We start from the raw sequence: 19,346 nt of genomic DNA on the forward strand, positions 1-19,346 counted from the left end.
TTAAACTCTACACATCTAATTTTTTTTTATGAAAAAATTTCAAATCTTGATTTTAAATAACAGATATTGTAAAAATAACTTGTTCATGTTTTTTTTTTCTCTTAATTATGAAAAACAATAGTCGTCAAAACTTTATAAACTATTTATAAATGTAAAAAACGTTTTGCTTATTTCATTTAGTTTATTAGAAACATACCAGTCAGTAAAAAAATAAACAACACATAAAAATTAAACTAACTAAATTAAACTGGTTAGAAACAAAAAAATACTTTATGAAAACGCACACAAATTTATTGCCATTTAATAACAAGACAAGATCCTATCTACTGTGGTAATGTCGGATTTTCGCTGAACTTCTTCAATATCCACTCGTGGAGGTGCCGAACATCGGTGCCGCTTCCATAGTCGGAGCAACCCACGTTCCTTTCCCTCAGGTGCTCTTCCACCTGGTAGCAAAAGCCGCTGGTTAGCACAAGGTACATGATGCCCTGTCCCGAACTGCCGTAGTACAGCGGGTCCAGACTTCCATGCGCGCACAGAACCGGTGCGCCCGAGTCTCCCACCGCGACTATCGGCCGTTGCTCGTCGCCGTTGCTTAAAATGAACTTGCCTTTATCGGTGTCGTACCGTTGAAGCCGTATGCGGCCCTGCATCGCGATTTTGGAGTCTTCGGCATTTCTGATAGGCGGTTGAAAGCCGAACAGCCATTTATTGCCGTCTGGGACAAACGTGTTAGCTCCCCACGACTGATACACGCAATTAATGCCGCGCTCGCGTATTTCCTGGTTGTAATCGATGTTTATAGTCTGGACTGGGAGGGCCGTTACTTCGTTGACCGTCGGCGACCGATCGAAGGCTTGGTTGAGCTTTATGAGGGCTGCATCGTAAGTCAATGATGTTATATTCAGGCCCGTGTGTGTGAAAACTCGCCTGTCGGTGTAATGCACATCGCGGATCTGTTTGTTTGCCGCGCTGTCAGTGTTCTTCACGCCGGCTATTATGCGAATATTCTTATACGCAATAGTCGTGGGGACTCCGTCGATAGTTTTCACGTAATCCCTCACACAGTGAGCGGCGGTCAAGACCCAGTTCAGCTGCATATCTATGATGGTGCCGGCGCAGATTTTAAAGCTATGGTCCTTTTTATTGGTTTCCAGCATAAAGGTTACTTCTAGCTTTACCAAGAACCTCATCGTTCCTACTTTGGCTTCGCTTTGGCCTCCAATCATTTGACCTTTTGTGTTGCTGCAAAGCAAAAAAATAACTGCCAAGCAAAACGTGTTTCTTAAGCTGCAAGGCATTCTTGAAAAACTAGCAAACAAATTTACAAAACAAAAAGTTTTTCTAATTGACTTGTCTATTAGCTAAATATTTACAAGTAGATTGAATGCATTATGACGTAATAACAACTCTATAAACTTTGTTAAATTTACTAAGCCTTCATAACGCAATCTATGTATCACATTTAATCTACAAATTTTGATTTGCGCAATTTAAAACTGTTTTATTTAAATAAAACTTTACGTATTGCGACCATGTCCACAGACAAAGTTATTCACTTGAATGATTGAAAATTTTTTGTATGTTTCTTTCAAGACCATATCTCAGTGTATAATTTAAATCATAACGTTTAGATTTAAAATACGCACGTTATAACCCCTTAAATAAAACATAAACAATAATAAATTACAGACATTGGTAAAAAAACAAAAAACAATCTTGTTCAACAATTTCAAGACAGTTTATTCACAGTATGTGATCTTTAAAGCTTTATTATTTTATTAAATTAATTTTAGATTTTAGTTGATGGTTCATCAAACAAGTTTTATTTATATCATCTTTACAGGTATTTAAAGTATAGAAAAAAATTTACAAACTCTGAATTTTAGTATTAAGTTTGAAAAACTTTATGCATACTTTCAATTTTTTTTAGTTTTTAAGACATTATACTTTTTATCATTAATACTTTACACAAATATTTAATGTTGTAGTTTGCTTTAAATCAATCAATGTAAAGTTCTCAGCTTAAGTATTCTTAAGGAGATTATTTATATACTTATTTTTACAGCTTATTATCAACAAAACAATCATTAGCTGTTACAAATAAATCTTATTCAAATAGAAATTCAGATTCTATTTGAATAAGATTAATTTGTAACAACTGATGATTTCTTATACAAAAGTATAAGAGTTAAACATTGTTTTGTTGAAAATAAACTGTAAAATAAAATATGAAAATATTTAATGAAAAAACTTAAAATTACTAAGGACAGAACAATTAAAGTACCTTTTTTAACTTTTTTAAACTTAAAATATAATTACAAAGCGGTAAATAAAATGTCAAACCATTGGTTTTCGTAAATTAATAAAAGTGTTCGAATGAAAAATGTATAAATTAATGAATAGCATTTACTAGTTATGATGAGTTTTTTATTTCAAAGTCAAATACAAATGCTTTAAAAGTGGATGCATACAACTAATCAGTCTTTTTAAATATCAACAATAAAAAACGTATCTGCTTAAACTTTTCAGACACAAGTATTAGAAATATTATAATTCATACTCTTGCAATTGCCATTTTTTTTTTTTTAATATCAAAGACATAAGCCTATTGTAGTTTAACTAATATATAAAATACACTATTTTTTTCATCTGGTTTAATATATTTTTACTACTTTAGAAACGTACTTTTGCTAATAAAAATAGTGACAAAAAATTTTTAAACTGAAAACAAAAAAAGTAACTAAAACGTAGTTAACTATCATTCTCTGTACAATAATCGCATTATCGTTCATTTTGTTCATTCAAAGACAAAAAATTAACTTGATTACTGTGCTACTATACTAACCTGTAGATAAAAGTAAACTTTACAAGGAGGTTAGAGTTAAGTACTTGCTAAAGCTTAAGATGGTGCTTCAGTAATTAAGCTTGGTTCAAGTAAAAGTAAATTAAGTGTATGAAAATACTTACTACTTTAACTTTCGTAGTCATCAAATTCTTATAAAGGCTGTCAGCTGCAACAAGAAAGCTAAGCTAGATCAAATACAAGTTACCAGAGAAATACGTGTAGTAGAAACAAATGTTCCTTTTGGATACTGAACTAGATACAAACATTTTCTTTATAAACAAACTAATAAAGTTGTAGTATTTACATTTAGAAAAGGACTTAAATTAGTTCCAGCATCATTTAATTTTCCGCACCTCCTTTCAAAAATACCTTTCGTCACCAGTAGCTTGGTAGTATTTTTTTAACCTTGCAATAATAAAATGTACTGAAAGTGTTTATTCATCAGTGAAATCTTAGATGTATATGTTCACAGAAAGAACATATTAATTTCGATTCAGTAAGGTTGTGACAAAGTAATTAAACGGATTCCTTTTTGTTACCTTACTCGCAAGACATTTATTTCGAAAGTTCAATGAAATGTTTAAAATAAAAAAAAATCTAATAACCCCTTATACTTAAGTCTGATCTTTTTTGGGTGAAAATATTTTTTATTTGGCTGTGGCAACTGTAATATAGAACATCAAAAATAAAACTTATCAGTTAGTTGCATCTTAAACTAAATAAGATTGTTAAAAATAAAACAAACATCTACTTTTTTTTTATAAGTCGTGGGAATGTCTAAGATTTTGTAATTAAAAATATGAAAATTGTACCTTATCAAAAAGCAAAAGAATACTTAAAGTTTATGACAATTGTGGACAGTAGGACTACAGAATCAAAAAACTCACAATCAATTATAAACACAAGACAAACTTTTGTAGATTATTCTTGAAAAGTGAAAAATTTATTAATAAAAACAAGAAGTGACGCTTTAAAAAATTTGTTAAACTGTTTGTCCAACTTTTAAATGTAGTTTAATAACTTATTTTGCTGCAAAACTTAGCACACTCTTGATAAATACTATGTGAGAACTGTAACTGCTATTTTATGTGAAGTATGTAGTAGAGATCTCGTTCAATATCAAGGCAATTATTCTAAGAACTAAAAAAAGAACTAGCCCTCTATTCATCTATCCAGAAAAATTAACTTTGCATTAAAGTAGATAGTAGTAAAAATGCAAGTACATCAACTGAACAAGTTTAACAAATTAAAACTATTTAAAACACTAAGTATAGAAAAACTAATAAACGAAAAAAGTTAAAGAAACAAAAAGTTGCAAATAATTTTGCTTTTTCAAGCTTGTTTAACAATTTGTTTAGAGTACTAAAAGTTTTAGGAAACTGTTATTGTATATTTGGAGTTTTGCCATTTTTATACTTTTTATGTAATATCAGTTCGTAAGATATAATGATATGGACATAGTACAACTACAAAATTAAGTTTCAAGTGCGCATAGATCTTTCAACCTTGAATCAAATTTTTTATGTCTTTAAAATCAGAAGATCTTTAGTTACACATAGAAAACAAGTTCTTATAAGTGCTATTTGAGAGTATGCTATTTTTTAAGTCAAAGCTATAGAGACGGCATTGGAAAGCACAATGATGAAGTAAAGAAAACAGATTAATTTTGTTAATTTTAAATAATGGTGTTTTTTTTTTGTTAAAAAAACTTGGACTATAAAAAGTTACTTAAAAAACTTTCTTGTTAATGAAGGTGGATTACATCTTAGTTCGGTTTCGCATGTAATCTAGATAAAGATAATAATGAACACTATGCAAAATTAATGTGAAAATGTTACCAAAGTTTATTTAGTTGAAGTTGTTTTTCAAAAAAGCAAATCATCTTTCATAGTTGTAACAGCTGAGGATACCACTGATTTAGCTGTGCTAAAGTTAGTTCCTACTTCATTTAGCAACAATAAAGAAAATCTAAACAAAATGTTTATTACATGGAAAACTTTAAGATATTTTGAAAGCTAATAAAATAAAAAAGATGAACAAGTTATAACCAACATAGAATTGTAAGTATGGTTAAAAAGTAGTGTACAACCAGACTAAAAACTATAATTTAATTAAACCTAAACTATACTAATATTAAATAACATTTAGGGCTACTATATGTAAAACAAGTGACACTAAATGAACATATTGTATTAAAGAACCATTGCAAACTCTGATAGATATACAAAAAACGTCGTATATTAGAAAAAATATTTTAAATGTCGTCACAACTTTTACACCAGAATTAAATCTAGCATGGATATACTTTAAAAATGTTAAAAATGTTATTACAATATTATTACAACATTGTTACAATAATATAATTTAAATAAAAAATCTACTTATAAGAAATAACATTGTTTGAAAAACAGTTCTACAATAAACAACAAATAATACAAGTGTCTACATGTTAGCAGCAGCAAGGTGGTCTCAAATTCCCGCACCGCTCTCTGTGGCTGGTTTATATAGCAATGTTATTAACTTAATTCATTATTACATCAGGAACTTATTATTTGCTCCTTATTTTTTCCTTATTTTAACTGCATTAAAACTACATTAGTACTTTCAGTTGTTTCTTTTTGTGATTTCCCCTTAAACACAAAACAATTTCAAATACAATTTGATGTACCGTTACAAAGTTACGTTGTTTTTACAATTTTATAATGTTTTTCTAATTGGTGCATTTATTAATAAAGGTTAAAAAAAATTTGAAAGTAAAATAACTAGGGCTTCAAAATACATACTACGCTTATATTTCAATGAAAAGTTAAAAATTGAGCAGCAACTGTTCGATGATAAGAATTCTGAAACGAATCATAGTTGTTTGAAACCACATAGGATGTAAATCTGTATATCCAAATGAACTATACAATTATAATAGAGATCAGTATCTGAAAGCTGTGTAGATGTAAGTTCATTGTGTAAACAGTATTATTAACAACGATAATTCCAATTACCAAGAAAGTGAATGGAAGAATTCTTATTTGTATGTTGAAAGGTACTGAAAAATTTATTCATTTGTACAAAGAAAATAATGAAATCAACTTGGCTATTTTATACTACAATTGTAGATAAGGTTGGTTCAAGTAATGGTGTATTTATAATTATTTACAAAATAGGGTTATTAGTTGGTCCTGTGTCTAATATAGAAGTAGATGTTTAGGTCACTCATAATATGAATTATAAGAAAATTTCGCTGGTAATTACAAAATTGTAGCTTATCATATCTCAACAAAGATGAAGATTCACAAACTGATAATGATTTAATGTATCTTCTAGCTAAAAGATGTCGAATTTGACACAAACTAATTTCCTTCTAGTTGGTTTTAGAAAGCTTCAAAATGATCTTGAGAGACATAAGAATTTGACTGTTTGGTAAAACTTGGTAGTAGGCGATGATTAGGAAATTCATGCATGGTTGACACAGATTGAGTGCCTTGAGAAATCTATAAAATTTAGTTTACATAATATTTTTTGTGCTACTTTTATATTTATTGTATACTATTTTATATTTGATAAATACTTATTATATTTTTAATATATAACAAAATGAATGGAAAATTCAATTCAAACTATAATAACCTTTGGTAACAAAATATGGATGAAAAAAATTGACGTACTTTAGGATTTTTCTTTAGTGCTAAAAATTCGTGACCTTATAAACGAGTATAATACAATGTTAAAAAACAAAATTTTTGTACTAAAATATATTTATTAAAAGCAAACAAATGATTGTTTTAAAATAAAATGAACTTATAAATGTCACGACGTATTATAAAAAAAGCAAAAAAATAATTAGTAAAATTATTTCATTTTCTTTTAATAGAAAAAGTTTAAAAATTCTTTCAATTTGATTTTATCCTGTTAAGAGAAAAGTAAAATAGTTTCTGTGAACAACTATAAAAAAACTTTAATTTGGGATAACTATTGAAGTTTTATAAAAATAACTAAACAAAAAGCTGTAAAAACATGTCCACTATTAATAATGATTTTTAAAGTATTCTAAAAGTAAAAGGAAATATTCTTCTCATCAATACTTGAAAACCAAAAATCTGTATTGGAAAGGATATTACTAAAAAGAAAATCGCTAAAACATTAGTTTTTTTTCGCTTCTTAGTGTGAATGGAGACCATTGGGTTTTTGTTGTTTTAGACTTTTCTAAACGTAATTTTGTTGATATGAATCAAGTGCACGTGCAAACAAAGTCAACACTTTTGGTTTAGCTCGAAACTTTTAAAACTTTTAGAAACGAAGTTTAGAGATTATAACCTAGAATGTTCATGTTAAAAAAATATGAAGTTATGATAGTTTGGATATAAAGTTATTTTTGAGGTTTGAACATCAAAATTTTTAATACAAATTTGAATTTTAGTTTAGCCGAATTTTGTAAGCTATTATACTTTTTCTGAACACTTATTTTTAAAACACAGTTACTTGGATTAAACTCTTGCTCAAAAACATATTAAACATAAATTTAAAGGCTTAAGTTTAAAGGAAAAAAGTATTACTATACTTAAAACTAAAAAAACACTTACTTTACGTTTTATTTGTTGTTATTTTAAGTCTAAATTATACAGAGCCTGTCCAAAAACGCAATTTAGAAGTTGAAATACCAAAGAAATACTTAAAAAAAATTAGGCACATAGACAGTATGGTCAACAATGGAAATTACATTTGGATATTAAAAGTAAGCTACGAATTTTTTAATAAAATGTTTAGGAGCATTTTTAGTTATTATGCTTAAATATATTAGTCTTACTAGGCTTAAATTAGTTAAGTTACGTACAATATTACTGCACTTTCTGTACTACTTAATTTTAATTATTACAAGTCAAGTAGGAAAAATATACCTATTTAATATATGTTTTTAAGATTTTAGATCTAATTTATTTAATTTAAAGAATGAAACACTGCAATAAATAGCTTTTTAACGTACTTATACAGCTTCATGTTTCTTAGATAACAAAAAATTAAGAAGTTATATCATATTTTATATTAATAAATTTCTATGTACTTAAGTATAGTAGAATTCTGATGTGATTTTTTAGTTAAAAATTTATATAAATTCAATGGCAATATTTGCTTAACTTTCAAAAAGTCAGTCTATTTTACAAAAATTTTTTGTAGAAAAGAAAACTAATTACTGTTCACAACACGGGATCAAAAGTCAAAAGTAGGAAACTAAATGGACCAAACAAGCAGGGTGGGTGTCAGAATGACACAGCGACAAAACGACACGGTGCGTCACTTTGGCACGGTGCGTCACTTCGACACGGAGGGTCACTTTGGCACGGCGACAAAATGACACGGTGCGTCACTTTGGCACAGCGACAAAATGAGACGGTGCGTCACTCTGGTACGGAGGGTCACTTTGGCACAGCGACAAAACGACACGGTGCGTCACTTTGGCACGGTGCGTCACTTCGACACGGAGGGTCACTTTGGCACGGCAACAAAATGACACGGTGCGTCACTTTGGCACAGCGACATAATGACACGGTGCGTCACTTTGGCACAGAGGGTCACTTTGGCACAGCGACAAAACGACACGGTGCGTCACTTTGGCACGAAGGGTCACTTTGGCACGGCGACAAAATGACATGGTGCGTCACTTAGGCACGGTGCGTCATTTTGGCACAGCGACAAAATGACACGGTGCGTCACTTTGGCACAGCGACAAAACGACACGGTGCGTCACTTTGGCACGGAGGTTCACTTTGGCACAGCGACAAAAATACACGGTGCGTCACTTAGACACGGTGCGTCACTTTGGCACAGCGACAAAATGACACGATACGTCACTTTGACACAGCGACTAAATGACACGGTGCGTCACTATAGCATGGATTAACAAACTTATAAGCAAAACTAAACATCTTCAGTAATATAACTTTTAATTGTAAAATTTCGATAGTAATTAGTTAATTAAAATATTATATTATTTTTTCTAAACTAAAGTAGCTTGATGCATTTGAAACTATATATGATACATTGCTTTTAAATTTAAGTCATAGTATAAAAACGAAAATATTCTTAAGTTTTATTTTTTACGTTTCACGATTTTTCATATTTATGTACTGAATAAAATTTAGTGTTTTTTGTTAAAAGTTTAATTAATTATTATCAGGAAATGTTATAAAAAACAACTATGATTAAATTTAATACAGAGTTATTTCGTAGTAAGAATAAGTCATTCGTGTTTTAACTCTAGTTTATAAAAATACAGAGTTAAGCTACTTTTGTAGTAACTAGCCATTTATATTAAATATGTATATATATTTATATTCAACAAAAGTTAATAAGTTAGGATGTTTACTTAAAACTCTGTATTGAAAATATATAATAAACTTGTCTAAAAGCAAATAATTAAAATAAACGGACTTGGAGCCTAAATTTATGAAAAAAGTAAAAATAGTATTAAGAAAGTTAAGAGTCTGATGCAACCATTCATGCGCTTTATATATTTATGACCTTAAAAAAAAATAATCATTAGAAGATGTTATACATACAACATTGCTGCTGCAGCCTTCTAATTAAAGCTGCAGCCATTCTATTAAAGTTAATACTTAGTCTAAAATATAAAAAATTAAACTTTGAGTATGACAGATATTATAGTATTTTATTGCATATAAGGATATAATTTCATTTTTATTTAAAACAAAATCAGTAAATAAATTTCATAATAATACAGTAAAAGCAGATTTTATTTTGCTTGTAAAACATTTCTTCTACTTTATATTCTTGAGTTTTATTACAAAGTTTTGAAAACTCGGTTTTGTCTTAACTCTGTTATGAAAATAATATTTTTAAAATATATTTTTAATCTTGCGAATAAAAAAAGGAGTTTTTTGTAAAAATAAATAAATTTTCTAGGATTTTAAAAAACTTTTTTCTAAAATTTTAAAACAATATTGTTTATTAATTAGGAATTAATTTCTTTCTGATGAAAAAGTTAAAAAAAAAGTTATTATTAAATTTTTGTTAGGGAATGCAGTATTTTAGTTCAAAATTGAAACCTATTAAGTCGCCAAAAGAGCGCAAGTATTATTTTTTTTAAGCATTAAAACGTAAAATAAGAACCGCATTAGAATTTAGAATTACAACAGCAGAAAAGTTGCTTTCGATAACGTCTGAGTTTTAGTTTATAAAACAAATTTTCCTCTGTATTTACATCTACTAGTTTATTGTTTTAATGTAATGAATGATTGATCTAAAATGAAGATTGTATTTTTTAAATCAGAATGTTGCTGAAGTTTAAAAAATATGTTTATCTGAGTTTTTATCTTTTTAGTCGTAAAATGGCAAATAATTTTCTAATTTTTATTACTCGTTTTAAGTTCTAGTACTAAACTGTGTTTAAGTTTTTCCACTCGAAAGAAATCAAAAATAAATTCCCTTTGATTTTGGCAGTCGTATTTTGTTAAAAAAAGTTGCTGTTTTTGCATCTTTGTGAACGTTGTTTGATACAAACAACTAGTTATTGTTTATTAAGCACAGCTTTTAAGCACACCTAACACCTTGCTACTGCAAAAAAATAAGCATGTTGTTTATAAGTACGACGATGGACAACAGAAGGTATAAACATTACGTGTTTCACTTTATTATATGAAGTCACGATCAAAAATTCCTGCGGTCTTTGTTTTAAAAGTCAATCAATGTGATTGTTGCTGATTCTACAAAACCGGTTAAAAGACAGGAAACCGAAAAGTTTCCTAGAAAAATAAGATCGTTGTCCATACCAATGAACATTGAAGTTTGACAACAAATCGTTCCCTCCCTTATTAACCACCGTATCATATTGTCGCTGTGCTAAAGTGACCTTCTGTGTCATTTTGTCGCTGCGCCAAAGTGACCCTCCGTGCCAAAGTGACGCACCGTGTCGTTTTGTCGCTGTGCCAAAGTGACCCTCCGTGCCAAAGTGACGCACCGTGTCATTTTGTCTTTGTGCCAAAGTGACCCTCCGTGCCAAAGTGACGCACCGTGTCGTTTTGTCGCTGTGTCAAAGTGACCCTCCGTGCCAAAGTGACGCACCGTGTCGTTTTGTCGCTGTGCCAAAGTGACCCTCTGTGCCAAAATGACGCACCGTGTCATTCTGTCGCCGTGCCAAAGTGACCCTCTGTGCCAAAGTGACGCACTGTGTCATTTTGTCGCCGTGCCAAAGTGACCCTCCGTGCCAAAGTGACGCACCGTGCCAAGATGACGCACCGTGTCATTTTGTCGCTGTGCCAAAGTGACGCACCGTGTCATTTTGTCGCCGTGCCAAAGTGACCCTCTGTGCCAAAGTGACGCACTGTGTCATTTTGTCGCCGTGCCAAAGTGACGCACCGTGCCAAGGTGACGCACCGTGTCATTTTGTCGCTGTGCCAAAGTGACGCATCGTGTCTATTTGACGACCGTGTAATTTTGTCGCTGTGTCATTCTGACCCGCTCCCATTCAAGCAAGCTATGGACTTGTTTACAATGAAAACAAAGACTCATATACCGTTTTGCTGAAAGGTATTTTTTTGACTTTTAAACTGGAAGAAAAAAAAGCTAACTGTATGAAAAATTATCACTTTATAACAATAGACTAGGTCTCAATAACAATCTCAATTAAAGTACAAAAAGAGCTTACTAAGATCACAGTTACATTTATTTAGTCATTAGTTTTTGTTTTGATACTTTATTTAACATCGACTTTTTAATGGCAGCAAATAAATTGTTCGAGTACGATGGTTACAAGTAAATGAGAGAAAGCGAGCACAAACGAGCTTTGCAGCAAAAACTGTCCGAAGAAATCGGGTACAACGTGGATGCTGCTGTCAACTGGCAACTTTCAAGAGGTGTGAACTACACCACTTTTTTCGTTGGAAAAACTTTCTACAGGTGTGTGTATATTTTTAAGCTAAGTTGTTTGTGAAAATAAATAAATCTTAGTGTGACTAAAGCTTAAGTGTTGTTGTTTTAAAGTATGAAATTAAATATCAAGTTAATATTGACTTATACGTCTTTAAAGTTTAGAGTTCTTTAGATATGTATGAAACTTCGACTAGAACAAAACTATAGAAAACACATTAAAACAATTACCTTGATTTTTATTCAAATATTTCAGCTTTGACGAAAATACAAGAACCTTGTATCAAGGCAACCTTTCGCTTTATGAAGTAAAAAAACCTCTTGTTGATTTCAAATTTGACCACATCAGGACAGCTTTTAATTACAAACATCAAAATAAAAAAAATTGTAAGTTTTTTTTAGGCCATGTTAAGTGTAATTTGTAACTTTGGCATTCAATTTTTAATAATACGATTTAAAATATTTTCATTTACTTACGTTACTAAAATTAATGATTGGTTTAAAAATCCAAAAAGGGCGCTACTAGTAAAGTCCAGGTTTAGTTTACTTATTCTTTTTGTTGCTAAATTTTATAAACTATAACAGACGATATTTACATAATTCATGACAAATACCAACTTAAAACAACAAACGGTGAAAGGAAAAGAATAAAAAAGACAAAAATATCGATGGTCAACAAAGAGGGAAAGCTAAATGATATAAAATGGAATACAATTAAGCACCTTTTTGCAAAAATTTAGTCACTGACTGCTTTAAAGTTTTTAAGTATATGCCGTATGTTGAATTAATAGTTTTGTTTGAAACGTAGATACTTTTAAAGTTTGTTCTAAAAACTGTGTTTTAAAATTTTATATAAAAAATTTTAAGTGCAAAAATGATGTTTGATCCTTTTGTGTAATCAGGAGTTTTTTTACTGTTATCAAACTAGTTGTTGGCTTTGAAAAGCTAATATGTGTAGTTAAATAATTTTAATTCGTGCATGTGTTAGGGATATTTTGTTGTAAAGGTAGTAAAAAAATAGATACTTGACAGAACAGTATAAAACACATTCCACTAGAGTTTAAGAGAAATGTTCGAAGTTAAAATTCTTAAGTTTTACATAACTGTTTAATTGTTAATATGTCATAATAAGTCTGGGTCGAAAGCATTTTAAGGGAAAAATTTCAAGATAAAGTTGCTCATAGGTCGCACTCTATAGAAAAAAGTTTCCTTGGGCTTCAGTAATTCTATTTTGTTGAGGTTACCAACGTTAAAATACAAATCTAAACAACACATTTGGTTAAAATAAGCAACAATAAATCATCACAGTTTACTATTCATGTATAATAAAGAACATAGTTGTAAATTTTATTATTATTTTTATTTTTTAAAGTTATTTTTTACCAGAAAAGTTTATTGCAGGCCTCAGGTTTTTTTTTTGCTGGCCGCAGTTTGCCAAAATTTAGTCTAGGGTGACATCAAAAAAATACGGCTCAAAAGCATTATACTACGCAATAATTAAGCTTAGTACAAGTAACATTTATGAAGAAAAAGTTAAAAAGTTAGTAAATAGTTATACAAAATTAACTACAATAAATAAAAATTCTTGACGCAATCAAAAAGTTTTAACCTATGCGTGCCCGCCAACATAAACCAAGGGTTTCCACTCATCTAAGGAATTCCATGAAAAAATTGCAAAATCTGAAAAACTGACTCAATATTAGGCTCAAGATGCATTGCACAACGAAAGAGGTAACCGTAGTTAACCAGTCACTTTGACACAATCACCTCTACGAGAGCCAGCAATGTGAAATAAAAAATAGAAGTGTTTGAGCAGTTTTTTTGATTTTAAGCTTTTCTTCTTCTTTTTGAAATGCTATAAATTCAAGACGTCCTTGACAAGAAAAGGTATCTGTGGTGTGCGACTCGATAACCGAAAGGTTTTTTCGTGCATCAGGTCCTAGGACCAAATATTTTGAGCGTTCTATAAAAGAACATTACAGCCACCTATGTTGAGAAGCTTTGGGAGCTGTTTGTCATCACGTTCCTTTCTTGAGGTTTCAAACAACTTTCTTGAGGTTAACTATAAGCTATCGCGCAGTCGGCCTGCCAGTGTTTCGACTTCGGCCTTAATTCAGCTTTGTTATTTTCTTTTAAAAAGTATGTGTTGACCATCGTTACTTGCGTAACGATGTCGATTGTTTTAAACATTGGCTTTTAAGTCAAAGTATTTTGTTTTGTACCAGTTTTTTAGTACAGTTTGTTGTATTACACAAGTAGTTTAAGCTTTCTAACAGCCTTATAAACTTAAATTAATAAATAATAGATTAAGTAATTTAACTGCTCGAAAACCTGTTTTAATAAACATCAGCTTAGGTCCAATCAACACTTATGACCTATTAGTATAATAGTATAAATTCAATTTAAACTTTATAATCTTACTTTATTAATTAACCGGATAGTCTAAAAAGTAGCATAGAACTATCTAGGGATATCATTATAATAGTGCGTTAAAGTCAGTAATCGCCAGTTCCACGTATATAACCACACATGTCCCTTAGACAGTTTAGCGCTTCTGATTGGCTAATATTTTATGTATTTCTATTTAAAATTTAAGCCTTAAAACTTTCTTTTGTTTTTTTTTTAATATTTGGGTTAAGTTTGTTATGAATGAAGGTATAAGTTATAATTTTTGAGTAAGGGGGTTAGGGTTAAGGGTATAGATCAGGGGAGTGTCTAGACTTTTTCAGTGGGGTTGCACAACCTTTTTGTTCAATAATAAAGTATTATTTTAGAACAGCGATTCTTAAAATGTGGTAAATTTACTCCTGGGGGTAAATTCTCTTCTTTTAGGGGGTAAATTTCTTTATTAGATGTTATGTAAATTAATGTTTATTAATTGTATTTGTAATTTATTAGTTAGTGTTTAACTGTAGTTTTTAAAAAGTTAAATAAACTCTTTGATTTTTTCTGATTATTTATATTTTATAAGCTTAAACTTCTTTTTTTTTCCTCAAAATTAAAAATTATTTTGTAAGTTAGGGGTAAATTTGGTAATAATCTTCCAAAAAGCGGTAAAAAATGAAAATAAGTTTAAGAACCGCTGGTTTAGAAGCTTTTAATTTTATGCATTAGAATATAAAACAGCTCTCTTTTAGATAACCGTATAAAATTTTTCAGCTGCAATAAAATACTTAAAATTTAAACAATTAGAAAAAACTAGCAAAACAGAATAAAAAAAATAGTATGCATTCCAGTTCTTTAATTTTTAGTAAACAAAAACTTAAATATAAACCTAGTTCCTGTTTTTATCGATAATGTGAAAATTTTGCCAACACAATGTGAAGCTAACTTGAATAATTTGAATGTTTTATACATACGAAACTTAAAATAAAGTACTAATCAAAATAAGTAATTGATTTGCTTTGATAATAGAAAAGCATATTCAATGATATGTAAGAAAATAATTACTTAAACAGTTCCAGATAAATTAAGTTAGCTAAAAACTCAATTTATGTCAAAAACAAATTGGATTTCTTAAAACAAACTGACAACAGACAAACACTATCTTATAACTTGATAAAAAAAAATATAAAACTACAGTGTTCTTAATGTTCTAAAAATGAAAACAACAAGTGATTTCGTCAAAAGCTTCAAAAGTTAAAAATTAATCCCTATAAATTGTATAATCATTCAAAAATTCTTTGTAAACACTTTTGATTGGCTATCTTTTAGTAAAGTTTTATTATTCAAACTGTACAACTTATGTATGTATAAAAATCTGTTATAGTTTATGCATCTTGAACCTGGCTAAGATTTATATTTCATTATTTTTATAAATACAAGAACGTTAAGGACATTATTTCTGGATTTTAAGTAAAAATGCATTTATAGAGTAATTAAGGAAAGCTATTTTACTCAAACACTTTTAAAATAATAGTACGTAAAAAGTTAGGTTGCAATAATCATAAAAATTATTGAAAAAATAAATTTTAGATATAGTATAAATATTATAACCACACACAAAATATTTTAAATTAAATTTTTCATACCACCGCAAATAACAATTTAAAATTTGACATCAAGCAACATTCGTATCTGTTGACAAAAAAATTAAAAACTTAATGTTGATTGTTTATAATGCGTGTATACGAATACATTGAAAAGTTCAGCAATTACAATAGGACTTTTTGTTTCAAAACATCTCTGGCTGTACTTATTTGGCTGTATTCATAATTCAAACCAATAAAATGATGCATTTAAGGACGCAAACATTTTAAAGCTACAAATCAACTAAAATAATTCGGTACTTTGTAAACACACTTTTTAGGCGCAATAATAAACAAAGTCAATTACTAAAATTGAAAAAAATATCTTTAAACTACTTAATTCAATTTTTCATTATCAAACTTCTAAAATGCTTGCTAATATACTTTTTCTTTTCACTTATATAACATTTAAATTTTTTTAACACTTATATAATGTGTAAAACTTAATAGTGATATCCATAACGATCGTTATTGATTTTATATGTCTTAATAACTAAAGGTCCATCTTAAATTAACCAACTTTACTTTTTTGTTAAATTTTACTATTTTTCCTAATCTAACTTAATTCGTTAGTTATATATTTTGTGGCTTTTTAATTTTGTTACAGAGCAACTAACTTTATAACAATTAAGAGAACACTTGTTAATGGAGAAAAAATATTAAAAACTACAGAGTTTTTTTTATTTTTCTAGTTAAGTAAAATTTAGTTTCATTATATTTGAATCAGTAGAAATAACATTGCTAGAACAGTATTTTTTTTGGACGATGTTTTAAACTCTACACATCTAATTTTCTTTATGAAAAAATTTCAAATCTTGATTTTAAATAACAGATATTGTAAAAATAACTTGTTCATGTTTTTTTTTTTCATTTATTTATGAAAAACAATAGTCGTCAAAACTTTATAAACTATTTATAAATGTAAAAAACGTTTTGCTTACTTCATTTAGTTTATTAGAAACATCCCAGTCAGTAAAAAAATAAACAACACATAAAAATTAAACTAACTAAATTAAACTGGTTTGAAACAAAAAAATACTTTATGAAAACGCACACAAATTTATTGCCATTTAATAACAAGACAAGATCCTATCTACTGTGGTAATGTCGGATTTTCGCTGAACTTCTTCAATATCCACTCGTGGAGGTGCCGAACATCGGTGCCGCTTCCATAGTCGGAGCAACCCACGTTCCTTTCCCTCAGGTGCTCTTCCACCTGGTAGCAAAAGCCGCTGGTGAGCACAAGGTACATGATGCCCTGTCCCGAACTGCCGTAGTACAGCGGGTCCAGACTTCCATGCGCGCACAGAACCGGTGCGCCCGAGTCTCCAATCGCGACTATCGGCCGTTGCTCGTCGCCGTTGCTTAAAATGAACTTGCCTTTATCGGTGTCGTACCGTTGAAGCCGTATGCGGCCCTGCATCGCGATTTTGGAGTCTTCGGCATTTCTGATAGGCGGTTGAAAGCCGAACAGCCATTTATTGCCGTCTGGGACAAACGTGTTAGCTCCCCACGACTGATACACGCAATTAATGCCGCGCTCGCGTATTTCCTGGTTGTAATCGATGTTTATAGTCTGGACTGGGAGGGCCGTTACTTCGTTGACCGTCGGCGACCGATCGAAGGCTTGGTTGAGCTTTATGAGGGCTGCATCGTAAGTCAATGATGTTCCATTGAGGCCCGTGTGTGTGAAAACTCGCCTGTCGGTGTAATGCACATCGCGGATCTGTTTGTTTGCCGCGCTGTCAGTGTTCTTCACGCCGGCTATTATGCGAATATTCTTATACGCAATAGTCGTGGGGACTCCGTCGATAGTTTTCACGTAATCCCTCACACAGTGAGCGGCGGTCAAGACCCAGTTCAGCTGCATATCTATGATGGTGCCGGCGCAGATTTTAAAGCTATGGTCCTTTTTATTGGTTTCCAGCATAAAGGTTACTTCTAGCTTTACCAAGAACCTCATCGTTCCTACTTTGGCTTCGCTTTGGCCTCCAATCATTTGACCTTTTGTGTTGCTGCAAAGCAAAAAAATAACTGCCAAGCAAAACGTGTTTCTTAAGCTGCAAGGCATTCTTTAAAAACTAGCAAACAAATTTACAAAACAAAAAGTTTTTCTAATTGACTTGTCTATTAGCTAAATATTTACAAGTACATTGAATGCATTATGACGTAATAACAACTCTATAAACTTTGTTAAATTTACTAAGCCTTCATAACGCAATCTATGTATCACATTTAATCTACAAATTTTGATTTGCGCAATTTAAAACTGTTTTATTTAAATAAAACTTTACGTATTGCGACCATGTCCACAGACAAAGTTATTCACTTGAATGATTGAAAATTTTTTGTATGTTTCTTTCAAGACCATATCTCAGTGTATAATTTAAATCATAACGTTTAGATTTAAAATACGCACGTTATAACCCCTTAAATAAAACATAAACAATAATAAATTACAGACATTGGTAAAAAAACAAAAAACAATCTTGTACAACAATTTCAAGACAGTTTATTCACAGTATGTGATCTTTAAAGCTTTATTATTTTATTAAATTAATTTTAGATTTTAGTTGATGGTTCATCAAACAAGTTTTATTTATATCATCTTTACAGGTATTTAAAGTATAGAAAAAAATTTACAAACTCTGAATTTTAGTATAAAGTTTGAAAAACTTAATGCATACTTTCAATTTTTTTTAGTTTTTAAGACAATATACTTTTTATCATTAATACTTTACACAAATATTTAATGTTGTAGTTTGCTTTAAATCAATCAATGTAAAGTTCTCAGCTTAAGTATTCTTAAGGAGATTATTTATATACTTATTTTTACAGCTTATTATCAACAAAACAATCATTAGCTGTTACAAATAAATCTTATTCAAATAGAAATTCAGATTCTATTTGAATAAGATTAATTTGTAACAACTGATGATTTCTTATACAAAAGTATAAGAGTTAAACATTGTTTTGTTGAAAATAAACTGTAAAATAAAATATGAAAATATTTAATGAAAAAACTTAAAATTACTAAGGACAGAACAATTAAAGTACCTTTTTTAACTTTTTTAAACTTAAAATATAATTACAAAGCGGTAAATAAAATGTCAAACCATTGGTTTTCGTAAATTAATAAAAGTGTTCGAATGAAAAATGTATAAATTAATGAATAGCATTTACTAGTTATGATGAGTTTTTTATTTCAAAGTCAAATACAAATGCTTTAAAAGTGGATGCATACAACTAATCAGTCTTTTTAAATATCAACAATAAAAAACGTATCTGCTTAAACTTTTCAGACACAAGTATTAGAAATATTATAATTCATACTCTTGCAATTGCCATTTTTTTTTTTTAATATCAAAGACATAAGCCTATTGTAGTTTAACTAATATATAAAATACACTATTTTTTTCATCTGGTTTAATATATTTTCACTACTTTAGAAACGTACTTTTGCTAATAAAAATAGTGACAAAAAATTTTTAAACTGAAAACAAAAAAAGTAACTAAAACGTAGTTAACTATCATTCTCTGTACAATAATCGCATTATCGTTCATTTTGTTCATTCAAAGACAAAAAATTAACTTGA

General features: G+C 29.7%; 2 protein-coding genes across 2 annotated transcripts; both read right to left on the minus strand.

Annotated features, from left to right (window-relative positions):
• Positions 1 to 323: 323 nt before the first annotated feature.
• Positions 324 to 1,301, minus strand: LOC145839105 (trypsin I-P38-like). Its single transcript, XM_082946717.1, has one exon. It carries the CDS (start codon positions 1,299 to 1,301, stop codon positions 324 to 326), a length of 978 nt encoding a protein of 325 aa, XP_082802843.1.
• Positions 1,302 to 16,843: 15,542 nt separating this feature from the next.
• LOC145839114 (chymotrypsin B-like) lies at positions 16,844 to 17,821 on the minus strand. Its single transcript, XM_082946727.1, has one exon. The coding sequence runs from the start codon at positions 17,819 to 17,821 to the stop codon at positions 16,844 to 16,846; it is 978 nt and encodes a 325-aa protein (XP_082802853.1).
• Between the last annotated feature and the right edge of the window lie 1,525 nt (positions 17,822 to 19,346).

Source organism: Thalia democratica, chromosome 1, assembly GCF_965202585.1.
Source record: "Thalia democratica chromosome 1, ktThaDemo2.hap1.1, whole genome shotgun sequence".
Lineage (NCBI taxonomy): Eukaryota > Metazoa > Chordata > Thaliacea > Salpida > Salpidae > Thalia > Thalia democratica.